The sequence below is a fragment of the Suricata suricatta genome, chromosome 5 (genome assembly GCF_006229205.1).
Source record: "Suricata suricatta isolate VVHF042 chromosome 5, meerkat_22Aug2017_6uvM2_HiC, whole genome shotgun sequence".
Lineage (NCBI taxonomy): Eukaryota > Metazoa > Chordata > Mammalia > Carnivora > Herpestidae > Suricata > Suricata suricatta.
This window is the reverse complement of record NC_043704.1, coordinates 31,487,174-31,504,875: the sequence shown is the minus strand read 5'-3', so window position 1 is coordinate 31,504,875 and position 17,702 is coordinate 31,487,174. Positions and strand designations below refer to the sequence as shown.

General features: G+C 34.6%; 1 protein-coding gene across 1 annotated transcript in view; it reads right to left on the bottom strand.

Annotated features, from left to right (window-relative positions):
• ROBO2 (roundabout guidance receptor 2) overlaps positions 1-17,702 on the bottom strand; it is a 591,892-nt gene that overhangs the window by 159,240 nt on the left and 414,950 nt on the right. The window contains exons 4-5 of the mRNA XM_029939142.1: positions 16,943-17,063; positions 5,103-5,241 (exon numbers count right to left, since the gene is read on the bottom strand). Coding sequence (XP_029795002.1) covers positions 5,103-5,241; positions 16,943-17,063 — 260 coding nt within the window. The remainder of the gene's footprint in view (positions 1-5,102; positions 5,242-16,942; positions 17,064-17,702) is intronic.

Here is a 17,702-nt window from a genome sequence, read left to right as displayed (position 1 = left end):
GCTCTGACAAGCTATTATGAACTTTCCTTTCTGTAATCTAGATCTTTATTTAAAAAGTTAGTGTCACTTTAGAGTCGGTTCAGAAAATAAATAAAAATGAAATTAAAAATCACAGAGCTAACCATATAGTGATATAACTAAAAATGTTGTGAATAGTAAAGGAAGCTAAATCTCCCATTTATAATTCTTTAAAATACTAGGAATAATGAACTGAAACACAATCTATACCGACAAGCCCATATAAGAAATTACAATTAGATTAATCACACTACTTCTTAATTAATTTCTGAGAAAGGATATTTTTATTCTTCACACTAATATTAGATTGGACAGAATATTGCAGTGTTGGTATATTTGAATTCAATTTGTATTTATATCATTGTGCATTTATGATGTTCTGTTTCATTTTACATTAGAACAGTATTTTTCATAAAGCTTCAGCATACATATATGTGTATATATATTACATTTATTTTTTATTTTGGTATAACAAATATATATAATATTCCTACGGTAAGATGGGGTCATAGCACAGATGAAATATCATCACAGTATTATAAATACTGGGAACTTTTGCAACTTTTACTACATGAACCACTTTATGGGAAGATGTAGTGAAGGTATCTGGTCATCAAGAGAGAATTAATTGCAAAAAAGGTCTAGGTTTGCCTGCAAAAAGATGTACTATCCAAAGAAGAAATTAGGATTATTTTAGACCTGAGTTTCTTTAATGTATTATTCAGTATGTAAATACTTTTTTACATCACTCATCTGGTTAACATAAAATAAAGAATAAACAATCAGTAACAGTATATCTATTTTGTTTAAGTATAATTTTTTATAGACTAATGGACATTAAAAATCTAGGAGGCAATTAATAGAAGTAGGTAAATCTGAAAGTGCACCTTTAACAATTTAAATTATGCTTTAACAAAACCTGCATTTAAGAAAACATATTCATTATACTGGCACCTGGGTAGCTCAGTCAATTAAATGTCCAACTCTTGATTGCAAGGAAGATCATGATCTCAGGGTCATGAGATCAAGCCCTGCACCAGGCTGAGAGCAGAGCACAGAGCCTGCTTGGGATTTTCTTTCATTCTGTCTTTCTCTCTGCCCCTCCCCTGCTTGTTCTCTCTCTCTCCCTCTCCCTTTCCCTCTCCCTCTCTCTCTCCCTCTCCTTCTCTTCCTCCCTCCCTCTCTCAAAAATAAATAAACTTTAAAGTAAATAATCATTATAAACAAAAAAAATGTCTTTCCCCTTTCCCTTATCTCCCATTTTGTTCCCTCCACCCACTTCATTTTCATATTAATGTGTAGAATTGTTGTCCCTAATATGAGTTGGTGTTCTTTCATTTGAGCATATATATAATGAGACACTCTGGAAAAAAATGATATCGATACTTGACACAGTCACAAACAAAAGCAGTGACTTCTTTTTACTTCCTAGAACCTTCATTTGTAAAATAGTAGTATCTTCAGAAGTTTCTGCAAGCAATTAACATTTTGATACTAGCATGTATAAAATAAAGTCTCCTTCCTAATTTGTCTGTTTGTTATAGGAAAATAGTCAAATAAACAACTTCTCCCTGGTTGGGCATTAGGGTTTGCCAGCTTTAGGAAATGCTACTTTTCCCACTTCATCAAAACACTCATCTAATCAAAAAAATATTTTTAATACAACTCACCAAGGGTACATTTTAATTTTATTAAAGATAAATACTGAGAAAGGTCAGAAGTTTAAAGACTAAATCAAAGAAAGAGGTATATGAGTACTACTAAAAATATATTTTCCCAGTAAAGGGAAAAAAAACCCATTCCCTTAATTCATCTCTGGTTACTGCAAGTTTGGCACAGATATCTTCTGAAGGTTTAAATAGCTATCACAGCATTTCATAAATTTAAACTTGAATTGAAAAGCTTTTCTTGTCTCCAAAAGAAAAATAGTCACATATTACTTACATAGTAATTACAGGCTATGCAGCTGTCCTACAAACCTTTACTATAAATGTGTTAAGCATGAACCACAATTTTAAATTGCATTAAATGTCAAGCCAAAGAAATGTCACCCTCCACACCACTTCACACAATTGCTTCCACAAGAACAATGGGCATCTCCCTAGTCTGAGACTCAAATAATGTAATAGAATCAATGTTGTTGATTTAGGCTATGGTTGGTTAAAAGTCATTACTGTTATTCCTCACCAAGTAAAGAGGTCTATTTCCCCCTTATTATGCATAAGTAAGCTTATGTTAATGCATACAAATCTAAGAATGAATAAGCTTCTTTGAAATACCACTTAAAGATTGGGAAATCATGAAATAGTACATGGCTTCTATCATGATAAAAACATTGACCTCAATTTCTATATCCCACTGATCCTTACTTTAAGCCTTTCAAACATACCATTTAAAGCTGATACAGCATTTCCATTTGCTTAATACTTTAAAAATATTTAGCTGGTCACAGAAAGCACTATAATGCCAGTAATAGAAGAATAAAGAAGCTAGAAACCTATGAAAATGTTTTAAGGAAAGTTAATGGAAGTAAGATTTCTCAAAATCTTAATTTTGTCTTTAGAGGTGTTATTATCATCCATTCTAAACATGCAGTATTAATGGTTTTGTTTGATTTTTATGAATTATTTGAACTTTGAAGCAAATGAATTTGGTAAGATTGGAGAATATGATAGCAACTAAAGGTGTCAGGCTTATGACCTAACACTTGAGAAATCTGGGAACAAATTAAACTGGGCTTAATTTAGTTTTATTTTATCTCAATTCAAAGACATAGAGCCATTAAAATGCAACACACCCTTACCACTTTCTATTTTTGAAACTTTTGTGAACTGGATCTTGTTTAATGATTTGAAATGGCAGAATCATGAGGGATGTTATATAGACATCATTAACCTCTGACATCACGTGTCAAAAAGGGCATTCTCTGTGGCTTTCTTGCTAACACCCCACAAATCCAATGTAGCCATGAGAAAACATGCAACAAATCCCAGTTTGGGTACCTGGCCGGTAGCCCTTAAGGCTGGCAAGGTCATAAAAACAATGAAAGACTGGGGAAAATGATAGGCAAATGCAATATTCCATAATATCCAACTAAATGGATAGTCTCAGTTGGATCCTGGACCAGAAGGAAGACATTAATGAAAAAACTGATGAAATTCAAATGATGTATAAACTATAAACATTATGTATTACCATTTGTTCATTTGGAGTAATAAATGCTTCCTAGTAATGTAAAATGTTAATAGGGAAAACTATCAGATATATGAAAATTCTCCATATTATCTTTGTAACTTTTCTATAATTCCAAAAATATTCTAAAATACAAATTTTGGGGGGCACCTGGGTGGCTCAGTTGGTTAGGCTTCTGACTTTGGCTCAGGTCATGATCTCACGGCTCGTGGGTTTGAGCCCCATGTCGGGCTCTGTGCTGACAGCTCAGAGCCTGGAGCCTGTCTTCGGATTCTGTGTCTCCCTCTCTCTCTCTCTCACCCTCCCCTGCTCAAGCTCTTTCTCTCTCTCTTTCAAAAATAAATGAAAACTTTAAGAAAATTAAAAAAATAAATAAAATAAAAAGGTTTTTTGTTTGTTTAATGAACAAGCTTATTTACTCCCAATTATTGAAAATTAACCTTTTCCACATAGGCTAAATTTTATGTATAATTCATCTCTCAATCGCATATCAACATTTTAAAATTACATATTAACTGCCTTCAGCCCCATAAACTCTTCTTGCATCTTAACCTACTTCTCCACTGAGAAGACTTAAGGAACCTCATATTCACAACCCCTGGTAACAACTCTTCCTTAAAACTAGACGTCTAACACCTGGGTGGCTCAGTCGGTTAAAACTAGATGTCTAACAGCAAAGTGACATACAGGTAACTTTCCTTACAGTACAGGCTAAAAGGTTAACCGGATGAAAATGTTTACTTGTTTCTTTTTTATAGATTGCAAAGAATGTCTCATTGACTATTAAAAATGTTTGATCCATTTGAGGCCAGTGCTGTTCATCATGTGACTTTAGAAAATATAGTATCAGAGACTTAGGCATAAATAAATCAAGATTTTGAAATGAATACATAAATTCAGGAAAGTACAGCAGTTGCTTGTGAAAGCAGATAAAAAGCAACTAATGTCTGTGAAAGCATGTTTAATTTCAGTCAGTTGAATGAAACCAAATTTTTTAGAAAAAAAATTACAAAAAAGGCAGGATGTCAAATCTCATTCAGATGATGATTGTAGTAGGTTTGATGGCCATAGTTTCAGAAGGTAACATTAGGAGGAAGGCAAAACTAATCTTAACGCTAGACTTGCTCATTATATGGGGTGGGGGGGGGGACACTTGAATGATTTATTTGGTCATAAAGGGCAAGGTCTTGGAAAAATTTAAACAGCAAAACCGTTAAATGTATTTTTATAAGAGGATAACAAGCATGTCTGGACTTACCTTAGAAAGCTGAGTGACTAAGTTAAGGGGTTTGGTGATAGGAAGAGTAGACAGAGGAAAAGGTCTCCATGAAGAGATGGAAAGTGAGAAAGTGACAGGGAGTCCCTAAGTGAGAAATTCCCTATGAGGATGGTGCTATCCATCCTTGCAGCCTTTCCAGTGTCATGTTACACAAAACCTGTCCTTTACTCCAGACCTGAAAGTCAGCTACACTCAGCAGCCTTTGGAAACTGATGCTCTGAACATCACTGGGGAGGCAGACAGCATCCAAGGTGGGCTGAAGGATCATGGCAACAGAGCAGGAGTTGGAGGAATTAGGATAGATAGTCAAGAGTTCACTAGAAGCAGAACGGCAAACCTAGGAGGGGCCACCTCAGGAATCTTTGATATTTGGGGACAGCAGATGGAGTGGAGCATCAGGCATTTATGTGAAAACTCAACAAAAGTGATCAAAAGCTTGTAGGACTTCAGTTTATTAAACAGCAAGTATATGGCTTACATATGTAAAAAATGAATGTCTGGAAATAATATATCAAAATATGAATGTCTGATGGTACAATCAGGAATGTCTTTTTTATCTCTTCTAATTATTCAGTGGCTATCTAACAATTTTCTGTCTGTACGATATTCTTACCTTCCTCTTGGCAAGTCTGCATCATCCTTTTTCCATCGCACAGTTGGTTGAGGATCTCCCTGGACCTGACAACGAAACTCTACAGCTTCTTCCTCCAGCACCACCTGGTTAATTGGCCTCCTGAGAAATGTGGGTCGTTCTTAGAGAGAGAAAAAAAAAGCAACAATGGTAAAATGAAATCAGTGTTGTGCATGTTTTAAGTACACTATAGAAAAAACTCAGTATCTCAACTATATCTTGATAAGACCTTATTAATCCAATGCAATTGAATAAAATAAAATCTTTTGGAACACAAAAGTAGCTATGGTTTGTATATAAGATCATTTAATCTTTTGGGAAGAAAATTGATTCTCAAACTATGTAAAATCCTATCATAAAAAATCTAAGCAGTGAATTCCAAAGAACCATGGAAAGAGATGAAAATGATTACTTTAATCTACCACAGTGGCTGAGTGGGAAAATTAAAAGTTGAAACTGATGGAAAATATCAAAAAGGAAACTAATATTAATGTTTCATCAGGAATAGTAGCATTAACTAACTGGAAATAAGATAAAAATGAAACAAAAAAGAACGCTAGAGAAAATACACACAAAATGTTGTGCTCTCATAGTATTATCTAAATTTTCCCACTTAAGCTATCATTTCACAAGGACTCAATACTCCCATGTATGGTTTCACCTCATGTATGGAAAGCTATCAATCTGATTTATTTTTTTCTTAAAAAAGCTGTCAATCTGATTGTTTTCTTAAACAAAAAACATGATTATTATTAAATATTGTAAACAATTTATTATCATACATAATTTTCTTAGGCCACTTCAATGATCTTCTCCTCAGTGTTTCAGATATTTACCCATTTTTTTCTTTACTTAACTTTTATGTTTCTTTATTTCTCTAGTGTTCAGGTTTAGTTTTCCTATCCTTGATGTTTTGTTGTTAATTTGCACCTATCACCCTTAATCTGCATTTTTCCACTCCTACATAAAGCTAGGAAAAAATAAATCCCTCTCCATGAAAATCTTACCATCTAAGAGACATATAAAACAAACAGTAGTTTTACAAATTTCTAAACACCTGAATTTCTTGTCTAGTTTCTTTCCTTTTCGATAATGATCTGATACAGGAAACACTGCCATTTAAGATTTCATTAGCACATGTCTCCAAATCATAGCCAGTCCAATAGTTCTACTTATTGAAGTAGAAAGAAAAGTCAAGGAAAATAAAAATGAAATCCATTGGGAATTGACACAATTTATCTGGCCATATGGTCATACATAGTCACTTAAGACTTTAGTTTCAAACCTAATTTAAAAATGTCAATAGTGGCACAAAAATTGAAACATATTTAGCAAAAAATCCTTAGAGAAAATAAATCACTTCAAGTAGTATATATTAAGAGTATAGGATAGAAGTACATAATTTTATTGACTAAATAAGATCTATATAAAATAAATGTGTAGGTTGCAATAGACATATTTTATTGCATTAAAGCCAAGAATCACTGGCATTCAGATGGAAGACAATTCCATCTCTCCACAGTGAAGTTGACAGTAGGGATCAAAATTTTCCCTAAAACAGAGATCTGCATATTAAATATTAAGTATCTGCACTCTGAGCCCCCCAAATCCCATGCCATAAAACTGGCAAATAGAACTTTCTACGGGGAGGTTTTTTAATGAAGAATTTAGAAATAATCCATAAAAACTTGGAAGGGGAAAAAAAAGTTGCTCCTAATTAGATTTTAGGTAGTCAGAATCAATTAACAGCTAAGTGTTCCCCATCTCACCCCCTGCCCAAAGATAGAGTAAATCTGCATGTTTGATGCAGTGATTTAGTGTTATTCTTTTAAACCCTGGTCACTACATGCCCCAAACAACTATTTTAGTGCTGGCTAGTTGGTAGTGAGCTACTGTTTCTGGTAGCAAAGGCAACAAGATCAGTACAGTGTCTTCGTATGAGTGCTTAGAATGTTAGTAGCAAAAATGAATCATTGGCACAGAAAGCAGGACAGACTTTTTTCTTTGCAATCGCTTAGAGATATTCATCCAGTTCACCCAAAAACTGCAATCTCCTCAATGTTAAAAGAGAGCTAAGCCATTGTTGATATCACTTGAGACTGAGAAATGATCTGTCAGTGGACTCTTCCTGCCCTCTTTGATTTTAATGGGTGTGTTGTACTACAACCTAGTATTTGGACAGGAGTCATTCCCTCCTCCACTCTTTTATTTAGCACAATTAACACAGCTTTTCCTACATCAGGCTTTGAGCTGGTGAAGAGCCAGCAGCTTGGTTTTATCAGAAAAGTTGTGGGATGGGGCACCTGGGTGGCTCAGTTGGTTAAGCATTCAATTTCAGCTCAGGGCATGATCTCACAGTTGGTGAGTTCAAGCCTCACGTTGGGCTCTGTGCTGACAGCTCTGAGCCTGGAGTCTGCCTCAGATTCTGTGTCTCCCTCTCTGCCCCTTCCCTGCTTGCACTCTCTCTCTCTCAAAAATAAATATTTAGAAAAAAATTTAAAAGTTAACATAAAAGAAAAAAAAAATGAATGGTAGGAGATGACGCCAGTCAGACAGTGAATGGCAAGACCATGAAGGGACTTGCAGGTCATGTCAAGGAATGTGAGCTTTGCCCTGAGAGTGACAGAGAGATGCTGAAGTATTTTAAGTAAAGAGGCAACATCTTAAATAAACATGTGAAAAAGACTGTGTTGGCAGATCTGTGAAAGATAAACTGGAAGAGAAACATGAAGCAGTGAATTAGGTTAAATGGATTTTGTAAGAAATTACTTTAGCTTCGACTGACACAGCAGTTCTATGGATATGGAAAAGGGGCAGAATGAAGAGATATCAAAAGTGGGTGATCAATCAGAAGTAGATGTTGAAGAAGAAAGGTCTAGAAAGATTCCTAAGTTTCCATTTAGCAGATTGGCACAGATTGGCAGGTAAAGCAAGGATATGGGGTGTGTATGTGTATGTGTGTATAGATCTTTTCATCACAGAAATGCTAGACATGAGAAAAATGAACACCTTATGCTTAAGCCATTGCTGATCAGGTTTCTGTTACTTGAAGTTAAACACACTCTTAATTAACACGATAAAGGAGGCTAATTACAAAATAGAAAGGGAAAAAAATAAACATGATCATATCTAGATATAGAAAAGCTCTTGAATTAAAAAAAAAACAAATGAAAAAAAAAAGAACCAGAGGAAACTTCTTAAGCAAAGTGTGAGTATCAGAAATTAAATCAAAACTTCTTTTTAAAAGTAGTGTGCTAGGGGCGCCTGAGTAGCTCAGTCCGTTAAGTGTTGGACTGTTGATTTCATCTCAGGTCATGGTCTCATAGTTTTGTGAATTCAAGTCCCACATGGGCTCTGTGCTAATAGTATGGAGCGTGCCTGAGATTCTCTCCCTCTTTCTCTATCCCTACACCACTCACACTCTTTCTTGTCTTTCTCAAAACAAATAAATAAATTTTAAAAGTAATGCTAAAGTCATGCTTATTAAAATCAGGAAGATGGACATGCCGACATTAGTAATCAATAAGGAAAAGATAGGAAAGTGTGAGTATTGGAGAACAGAATAAGGATTTTGATAACTGATAACTGCAACAAAAAATAAGAACTACAGGGGATCAATGCAGCAATGCTGGCAGTATTAGAAAATGGATACTTTTAGGAAAAAAATGTGACAAATTCATACACTGCAAAAATCAGTAAGTCATTGGAATGTTAAAGCTATTTCTATCTATCCATCTATCTATCTAACATGAAAATCTTTCATAACTTGATGGTAACTATAAAATAAATTGTATAATAGTATGTGAGACTGGTTCCATTAAAATACACATGAATATTTTCAGGAAATAGTTTTTCTATGTTTTCTTTAACATACTACGTGTCACAAAATTGCAACATATGAGTATAGTTAATCCAAAGGATAAACTTTACATTAGACTTATTCTGAAACTATAGTTACTAAAACTAAAGTTGTCTCTGTATCCAGGGGACACCATCAGGATCCTTGAGGGTTTTATGACTTTCATACATGTTCTAAGCCCCACTGTTTTGTAGGGAGACTCATGGAGGCACCTGATTCATAATTCAAGAAGAAGGAAGATATAGGACCCCCCGCTGCTGTTCTGATGAACTCAGCAGGGGTGGACGACTTCGCAATGAACTTTTTCTATTCCCTTCTGCCCTCAAGCAGAGTCTAGTTGCCTAGCAACTAGATAACCACAGGAGAGTACGTGGTATAGAATTTTTGGAAGCCTAGAATTGTCTCATGATGGAAAATGTAATTCAATTGACAGGAAAGAGAAAAAAGAGACAATGCCAATAAAAGTCATTTGCACATATAGGACACATCAAGATGGGTTTTATACTTCAGTGACTTAGGTTGTACCTTCCAACGAAGTGACATTGACATTTACTGATACACTGAGGTCTGGTTACAACTTTTAAAGTATTATTCTGGGAATTTCCATACTGTCCATCCAGTTATTTTCCATAAATTTTATTATTCATTATTCCAATTGTTTTCTGCTAATTATAATAAAATCACCTTCTACTTCAATTTAACTGCTTACAAAAAATGGTATTTTAAAAACTGTAGGTTTGCCTGACATTTATTCAAATGGAAATACATTTTTTGTAAGAATAATTGTCCGGTTTCCTCAACTAGACTTTATTTCCAAAAAATCTGAGAATCATAAACATGAATATTGAAGACTAAATAAGCTGTACAGGCAGAAAACATATTCATAAAGGCTTTGCCTTTGCAGTGACTACTGTTATTATAAGCCAAACATAAAGACGTGCTTACAGACACAAATTACAAAAATTACAAGGAAATGTCTTGAGGTTTACTGTTCTGTGTCAAAATGATTGGCAAATAAATGTAAAGTTCTGAGGATTAGAAGGTAAGTTGGTAAGTAATCCCATTCAATACCCATTAATGCCCCAGGAGTTTGTACCCATGAAACTTTGCACAATTCAAATAAATATATATGAAACGCCCTGAACTACTACTAAATAATGAGCAAAATTAATTTTGAGGCATGTAAAATAAGATCACTGATGTTTCCATGTTATCACCTTATGTCTGATCACATATTGAAAAACAAGGAGAAATCTCAAGGGCTGTTTCCCGACTGCTTATCAATTAGATTAGAGTCCCTCTGAATGGCCTGATCCCTAATTATAGAGCCATGGAGTGATCAGAGGCAATGTCTTTGCCAATGCAATTAACATTTTTTTTTATGTGAGATTAACTGGATTTGAATCACCTGCATAACTTGCTTACAAGGTTAATCTCTCTGGAGACAGTTGTGTTGTTTGGCAATGTGGTACTATGTAAAATACAGCTCTCAAGGAGTAAGGTCAATTTAGTTTTAAATTGGCATCCTGGAAATTCCAACTGTGTGTGGCTATAATAAAATCAAATGCCAACTCTCACTGTAGTTATGTCAATAATGCTCAGAAAACAAAATGTTCAACTTAATAAAAATTACAATAAATCTGAAATGGGGTTGCATAATATCTCTTAAGTTTCTTATTTATATGCTACCAGAAGGAAATTAAATCCCCAGTGAACAAATTTCTCTTTTCGACTGCATTGAATATGGCTGTAAAATTGGCAATGTCTGTGTCATGACAGCTATTACTAGAGTAATCTTAAGAGTTTTTAAAATAAACTTTGCTTGACATTATGAAAGTGGTGTTATAGCAATAATTACAGAGGTAAGTCCTTTAGGTCCTATAAGACCAAAGGTATGCAATAAAAGGACATAGAGATCTCTGCTGCTTGTAAACCTTATCTTAACTTCAGCTAACCCAGAAGCACTTGCCAACCTATAGTGTCTATTGACCTGGGAAGTCAGATGGCTAGCCCTGGAATATACTGGAGTATGTATCTTTTTACCGAACTGGGTGTGCATAGGGGACAGGGTTATGATAGCCATTGAATGTGAATTATTGTGCCCTTCCAAAACAGACTGGATGATAATGATCAGTCTGAGTGTGATTAAATAAATCCTGGCTGGTTAATGTTTTTCTTGCCAAGAATTTTCTTTGTCTGAGAGAAGTCATCCTGTGAAGTTAAGACAGACACAGGTAAGTGTTTTCAGAGGGGGAAAAATGCTTCTCTCACCATATTTTAGAGGCAAAGTTTCATGTTATTGCTGATAATGTGATGCAAAGTTCCACTGAAAGCAGGGAATTTGTCTATTCATCTTGCTACTATATTAAATCATTTAAACAGGGCTTGGCACATGCCTTGGCACAATGTGCTCAAGATGTTTGTGAAATGAGAAAATGAATAAAAAACATTTTGCTGTTTTGAAGTTTGCAAATATTATTATTTAAAATATATTATTTAATATTATTAAATATTATTTAAAAGATAACTTTCAATAATAGTCTTGATTTTAATAATGCCTTATATTTGGAATTCTTAAGTGAAGGCCACAGGATATCAAAAATACTTAGATATTTCCTGTGGTTTGGCTCTCAAACATTTTCTCTCATAGTTTTGTCTACTGGTATCTTGAATACAGTCAGGCCACGACCTATAATCTCTAATCTAATAACTGAAAATCAACATCACCAGCCCTAAATTCTGTCCTCATCACCAATGAAATGGCTAGTTCTCAATCTGATTCTCCTACGGTGAAAACCATCAGTTGACACAGAGTTTCCACTAGTCTTTTTAGTGATCAACAATCAAATATGAATGAACAGTAGAATATCGCCTACCATTTGAAAAAGGCCTCCAGTGTAAAAGACTGAACAAGGCAGGGAAGGAGGTGGGGAGGAAGTCAGGAAAAATAAAACAAGAAGCATCACAAGAAAATTTTATTTGAAAACATAAGAGTTATTAAAATCCTGCGATGCAAGACAATTTAAACTATCTATGAAACAAGAACAGAATATGATAAATGAGGAAGAATGAGAAAAGAAAGACCTGGGAGGTTTCACACCTAATTAATAAATTCACTTTTGACATATAAACTGAATTAAAATGATGGGAGACAATAATTCACCGACTTGTTTAGTAGTTTTCAGACTGAAATTGTTCACCAAGTGTCCATCCAGTAAAGGAAAACAAGTGCCAAACCAAGGTATAGTATTGAAACATTTTAGAACACTGGAATAATGATATAACACTAAAACTGGAAAGAGAAAAAGAAAGAGAGAGAGAGAGAGGGAGGGATGGAGGAAAGAAGGAAAGAAGGAAGGAAGGAAACTGATCACATAGGAGTCAGAAGCACAGTAGACTTCTGAAAGCAACAGTAGAAGTTGAATAATTTTAGAGGGAAGACTCCACTTAATGTTCTGGGCAAAGTTTTTTTTTTTTTTTTAATTAGATTTTATAACCAGCCAAAGTATCAGTTATGTTTCAGATAGAATACATGCTTTTTACCCTGAACTTTACTCTATGCTCCATTCAAGAGGAAAGCAGGAGAGAAACACTATTCTGATATTGGAATTACCCAGGAAAGAAACAAATATAGGATGCAACAAACAGAAAATCCAGCATGAGAGAAAAGGGGAAGTAAGTATCAGGATGAAATTCTGGAGGAGATCTAACAAGCATTCAGCCGAGTCAGATTTACAGGAAGTCTGAGGCCTCCAGGAAGGCTGTAGCAAAAATAAACTTAATAGCTAAGTAGAATTTAGAAGATTTTAAACCTTTTGTTAGAGATTTCAAGAGTTCCTGACAGGGTAGACAAATATAAGTAAAAGGAAAAAATGGTTTATTATTAATTCAAAGAACAAATAAGTGCCCCAAAAGAAATGGCATCATAGTAGTATAACATTCCACTCACAGTCCATATTTACATGGTTATAACCACTCAAATTTAGAATCTTACTATAACCAATGTTTCTAAAGTCAATATACTAAAGGAAAGAAAGAAGGGAAAGTAGAAGTTAGAAGGTAGCAAATGGGATATAAATGGGCCAAATAATCATCTTCCAAATAGAAAGTCAAAATAATGTATAAAGCTGTAGAATAAGGCTATATTTAGAATTATGGAAATAAATCCCAGAAGAAAAGATAAAACAAGCTTGTAGCTATGTTCAAAGATAAGGAGTGTGTGTGTGTGTGTGTGTGTGTGTGTGCGTGCACGTGCACGCAATGGGAGGAGAGGTGGGGCTAGATAGTTTTGTATTATATTACAAGTTTAGTAATATTTCTAATGTCTATTAGAAGTGTGACATAAAGTCTACTTTCCTGGGTTACTTTGACAAGCATTTAAAAATCATTTGGAAAAAAATATTATGTCATTTTTAAGTGACAGTGAAATTTTGGATAACAGGTATCCCAAACCTATCCATAGTTAGAAATTCAATTCTAGTTTCTCTGACTTGAGGATCTTTAGAATTTAACGAACTTATATAAAGTGCTACCGAGTATTCTCTTTGAGGGTATGTAGAGTGGGCCATAGATTGTAGTGTCTATTTACACTCTGATGCTTACTTCTTATTTTAGATATGGTACTTCCTGCTAAACTAAGCTGTTACATAATGACCAACAACTATTAAAGAAGAATAGATAGAATACATAATTCATGGAGTATGGAATAGCAATATTTTGAAAATTAAGTTACACTGATCATGGCTTTGTCTAAATAGCAGATTTTTACAAGATAAATTGCAATTTTCAAACTAAAAAACTCTCTAAGTCCAAGTCCACTCACTAAAGAATCAAAATATTGTGGATGGCTGTCGTTAGAGCAAAGACCTGTTACTCCTTTCACTGTTTTTCTTGCCATTTGTAAGTGAATTAGAATTCTATTTTTTGAACAGTTAATACTATCAGTTACTTTTTGTGTATAACATATTGTAACGATGGAGTTGCAAAGAACATTTAAAAATCTTCTGTAGAATGGTCACAGTAGCCATATTTTTAAAGCAGAATTGTTGCTACATGAAAATAAAATTGAGAGGAGGGGAGGGAGAAAATGTAACTAGTTATACTTTTATAAACCCTAGGACAGAAATAGTAATATCTTACAGTGATGATATATAAAGAGGTTTATTAGAAAACGTGTATGGATACAAAAGCAGCAAAATAAAATAAAGAAGTCCCCATTATACATAGGACACTAGTTATTTTCTCTAAGAACTGAGCAAAGTACCTCTCTCAGGTAATTCTTGTCACATCCTTGATTTGGACAATCACTACTGTTTTTACGTTTTATTTCTGGGTTCAAATGATGTTTTCTTATCAATAATGGAATTTTAGTTTTTCCTTCAACTTAATATTGTACTTATTATCCCTTAGGTCAGTTCTGACTAGTTTACACCATCAGATAAATGTTCTTAGTTTCTTAAATCAATTCTTCCAGAGGAACTGCCCCTGGACACATTCAATCTCTTTGGTTTATAGCTATTTTCAAAATAATTTAGAAGTTCCCCTGTAACTCCTGACATGTTTAAGGAGCTCCTATAGTTCCCGTCTTGTCTTTGGGGAAGATAGGGCAAATATTTCATGACACAGTCACATTTTGGTAAGTCTAATTGCTTGGGTAATGACATTAAACCCTTTCAATTTCCTTTTGAAGGCAGTATGTACTGTTGGAACACAACATTTTTCTGTTCCAAAGCTTGTGACAGTTACAGAAAAACAGTAATGAGCGCTTCTTTAAATAGAACAGCCGTACGTGTGGGTTTTCAATGGTAATGTTCAGTGACCACTAATTTCATATCTTACCAGGAAAAAACTGCATTTTATTCATTATGGAGTGAAGCACGTTTTGAGACTCTTGTAGCTGACTGCATGAAATTGAAGGGCAAACTGATACTTGCCTGAGCTCTGCAGGACAGAAATTCACATGCATACATTGAGCAATTTTATTTTTGCTATTCAATTCCTTTAATGAAATATGGAATTTCTCCTGGTTTTGTCATTTGGGACTTCAAGCTGCTTAGTATCCATAAGGAGTATTACCACAGATTACTCGGTACTCAGCGTGATTGAAAAGAGAGGCCTGTACTCGGGTACATATTCATAAAGCACACCTTAATGCTTTAAATGTAATGGAAATCATAACATGGCTATTCTGCTCTAGGGGGATTCCCATAACACCCTGGGATGGCACATCTCAAACTACGAAATTTGGATGCAGAATTCAGAACGTAGGCAGAATTCGGATGCTTCACTCAAACACGTTACGGAGTAATGACAAGCAATAAGATCTTACTCTAATTTATGAAACCGAAGATTATTTTTGCTGGCACAAAAAATAACGTAAAAGTCACACTTATCTCTTAGGTTTAAAAAAATCATATAATATCAACATTAGTCAAATCTTTTTAAGCTACAGATACATATACACACACATACATACATATATCTGCATGTGTGTGTATATATATGTGTGTGTGTAGACATATATCCACACAGAGACTTCAATGGGATTTCACTGACTTCTCAAGGAATTCATTTTCCAATATCTTTAGGATCCCTACTTTCCCTAATTTTCAGTAATTTTATTTCTCTTTCAATTTTTCACAGATGCTCTGCAGTATTTTCCTTTTTTGTTTACTTTGCCATCTTTATTCTACCCAATTTTCTCCTTCCTAATGCTCTCTCCACAATTTCCCTGATTCAGATCTAATCAAGTTTTAACCTATGAATTCGATTACTCTGCTAAGGAGTCCCTTGGTTGTAATATCTGAAGAAACATGACTATCGTAGCAATGACGTAGGGAAGCTGACGGCACTCCGTTTTAGAAAGATTCCGTCTCTGCTGTTTTTCTGTTGGGCCCCGTTCACTCCTGCTCCACATTTTGCCTCTGAGTAAGCCAAGGAAGCTCTGTTCCCACTTCAAGGGGGAAGCAAGAAAGTTAATCATTATTTGAGTTTTGTCTTAGGCCCCAAACACCTGCTATCACCTAAGAAAAGCCAGATCCCAAACATGTTCCAGGACAGTAGCTTCAAACAAACCTCAGCTGATGCTGGTATTAATACCACCACCTTCTGTAGTTTATGGAATAACATCTATTGTTCACCTGACATTTGCCTTTGATTGGACCCTACCCTGGATTCCTGGACCCTTGGACCCTTTTTAATATAAACCCCTAGCCCCAAGTCACAACAAAAGTCATTCTTCTTTCCTTCAGAGTCCACCAGACACATTGTCTGCTATTCTCTGTCTCTCATTTACACTATTCGATAAATGCTATTTTCACTTTCTCTGGCACATGTTTGATTCTACCCTGCGTGAAGCCAAGGACCCCCTTGGATGGTCCTCTGAGACCCCCCTGGGTTCTTAGACCCAACCTGCCTGCATTAGCAAGAAAGTTTATGGTTTTTCCCCATAATTTTGATTGTATGTACTTATGTGTGTGCATTTGTATAGCTATTTTTTTTATTGTAAGCTAAAACTGCAAATATCTCAATTTGAGATTTTTTAAAATCAGAAGATAAGTGAAATGTCTTTGCACCGCACTGTTTAAAAAAAATTACTCTGTGTCTTACACATAAAAGATGCTTAATAATTACATCATAGTGGATAAACTTTAGATGGATATAATACTTCAAACAGAATCTGAGAAAGATCTATTTTTTAAAAAATTCTGATGAAAGGCAAAATCCTATAAATATATATGAACAAAGTAAATGAATTATTGTTTCAAAAGTTCTATTTTTTTCACATCAAAGATTTCATCTGAAAGATAAAACCAGAAGACAAGACAAATCTAGTCCTTCACTACTTACCATAAGTCATAGTCAGTGTCCCTGTATGACCTGGTGTTTAGTATTAACAAACATATTTACAGTCAAAGAAAAAGTATATACAAATTCCCATTTATAATTTAAAAGAGAGTTTTACCAAAGACAGTCAGTTCAGCTGGATCACTGTCTCTTTCCCCCACCATATTGGTGCCAACACAGGTGTACATCCCTGCATCACTTTTCCTGGTATTGGAGATCATCAGTTTTCCACCACGAATCTGTTAAAAGTTAAAAAAAAAAAAAGAAAAAGAAAAAGAAAGAGAAAGAAGAAAAGAAAAGCAAGGTACAGAAAATAAAAGAAAGAAAAAAATAGAGAAAGGGAGGGAGGAAATGGAAAGAAAAATAAAGAGCAAAGGAATATGGCTAATAAATAATTTTGAATATTTAAGCACAATATTTTTCCCACTCAAGGAAATAGCTCAGTGTCAAGACACAAAATTTTTTCACTATTTTGGCATGTGTTTTTTCTTCTCTTAAATTCTCCTTCAGGATAAACCTCTATATTCCCTTTCTGGAAAGTGTGTTTGGGCAGGCATTCTCTCTCTGATCTGGTCTTCTTTTGAGCCTTGTTACTGCTTCTATTAAATCCTATGTTTAGTGTTCACTCTGAAGTAGGTTGAATGAATTGCTATTGCTATTTGCTATTAGAAAGAAGCACTAAATACCTACTTTTGGTAATATAATGGAATCCATCTGATCCAAAGTGATTCAACAAGCATTTACTGAGTACCTCTACGGGCTGGGCAGTATTCTAGGCTCTTGAGATTCAGTACTAAACCAAATAATAAAAACCTCTGCTTTCTTGAAGCTTACATTTCAATTGTTAGCATTAATTGTCTGTGTCTCACTGTAGTTGT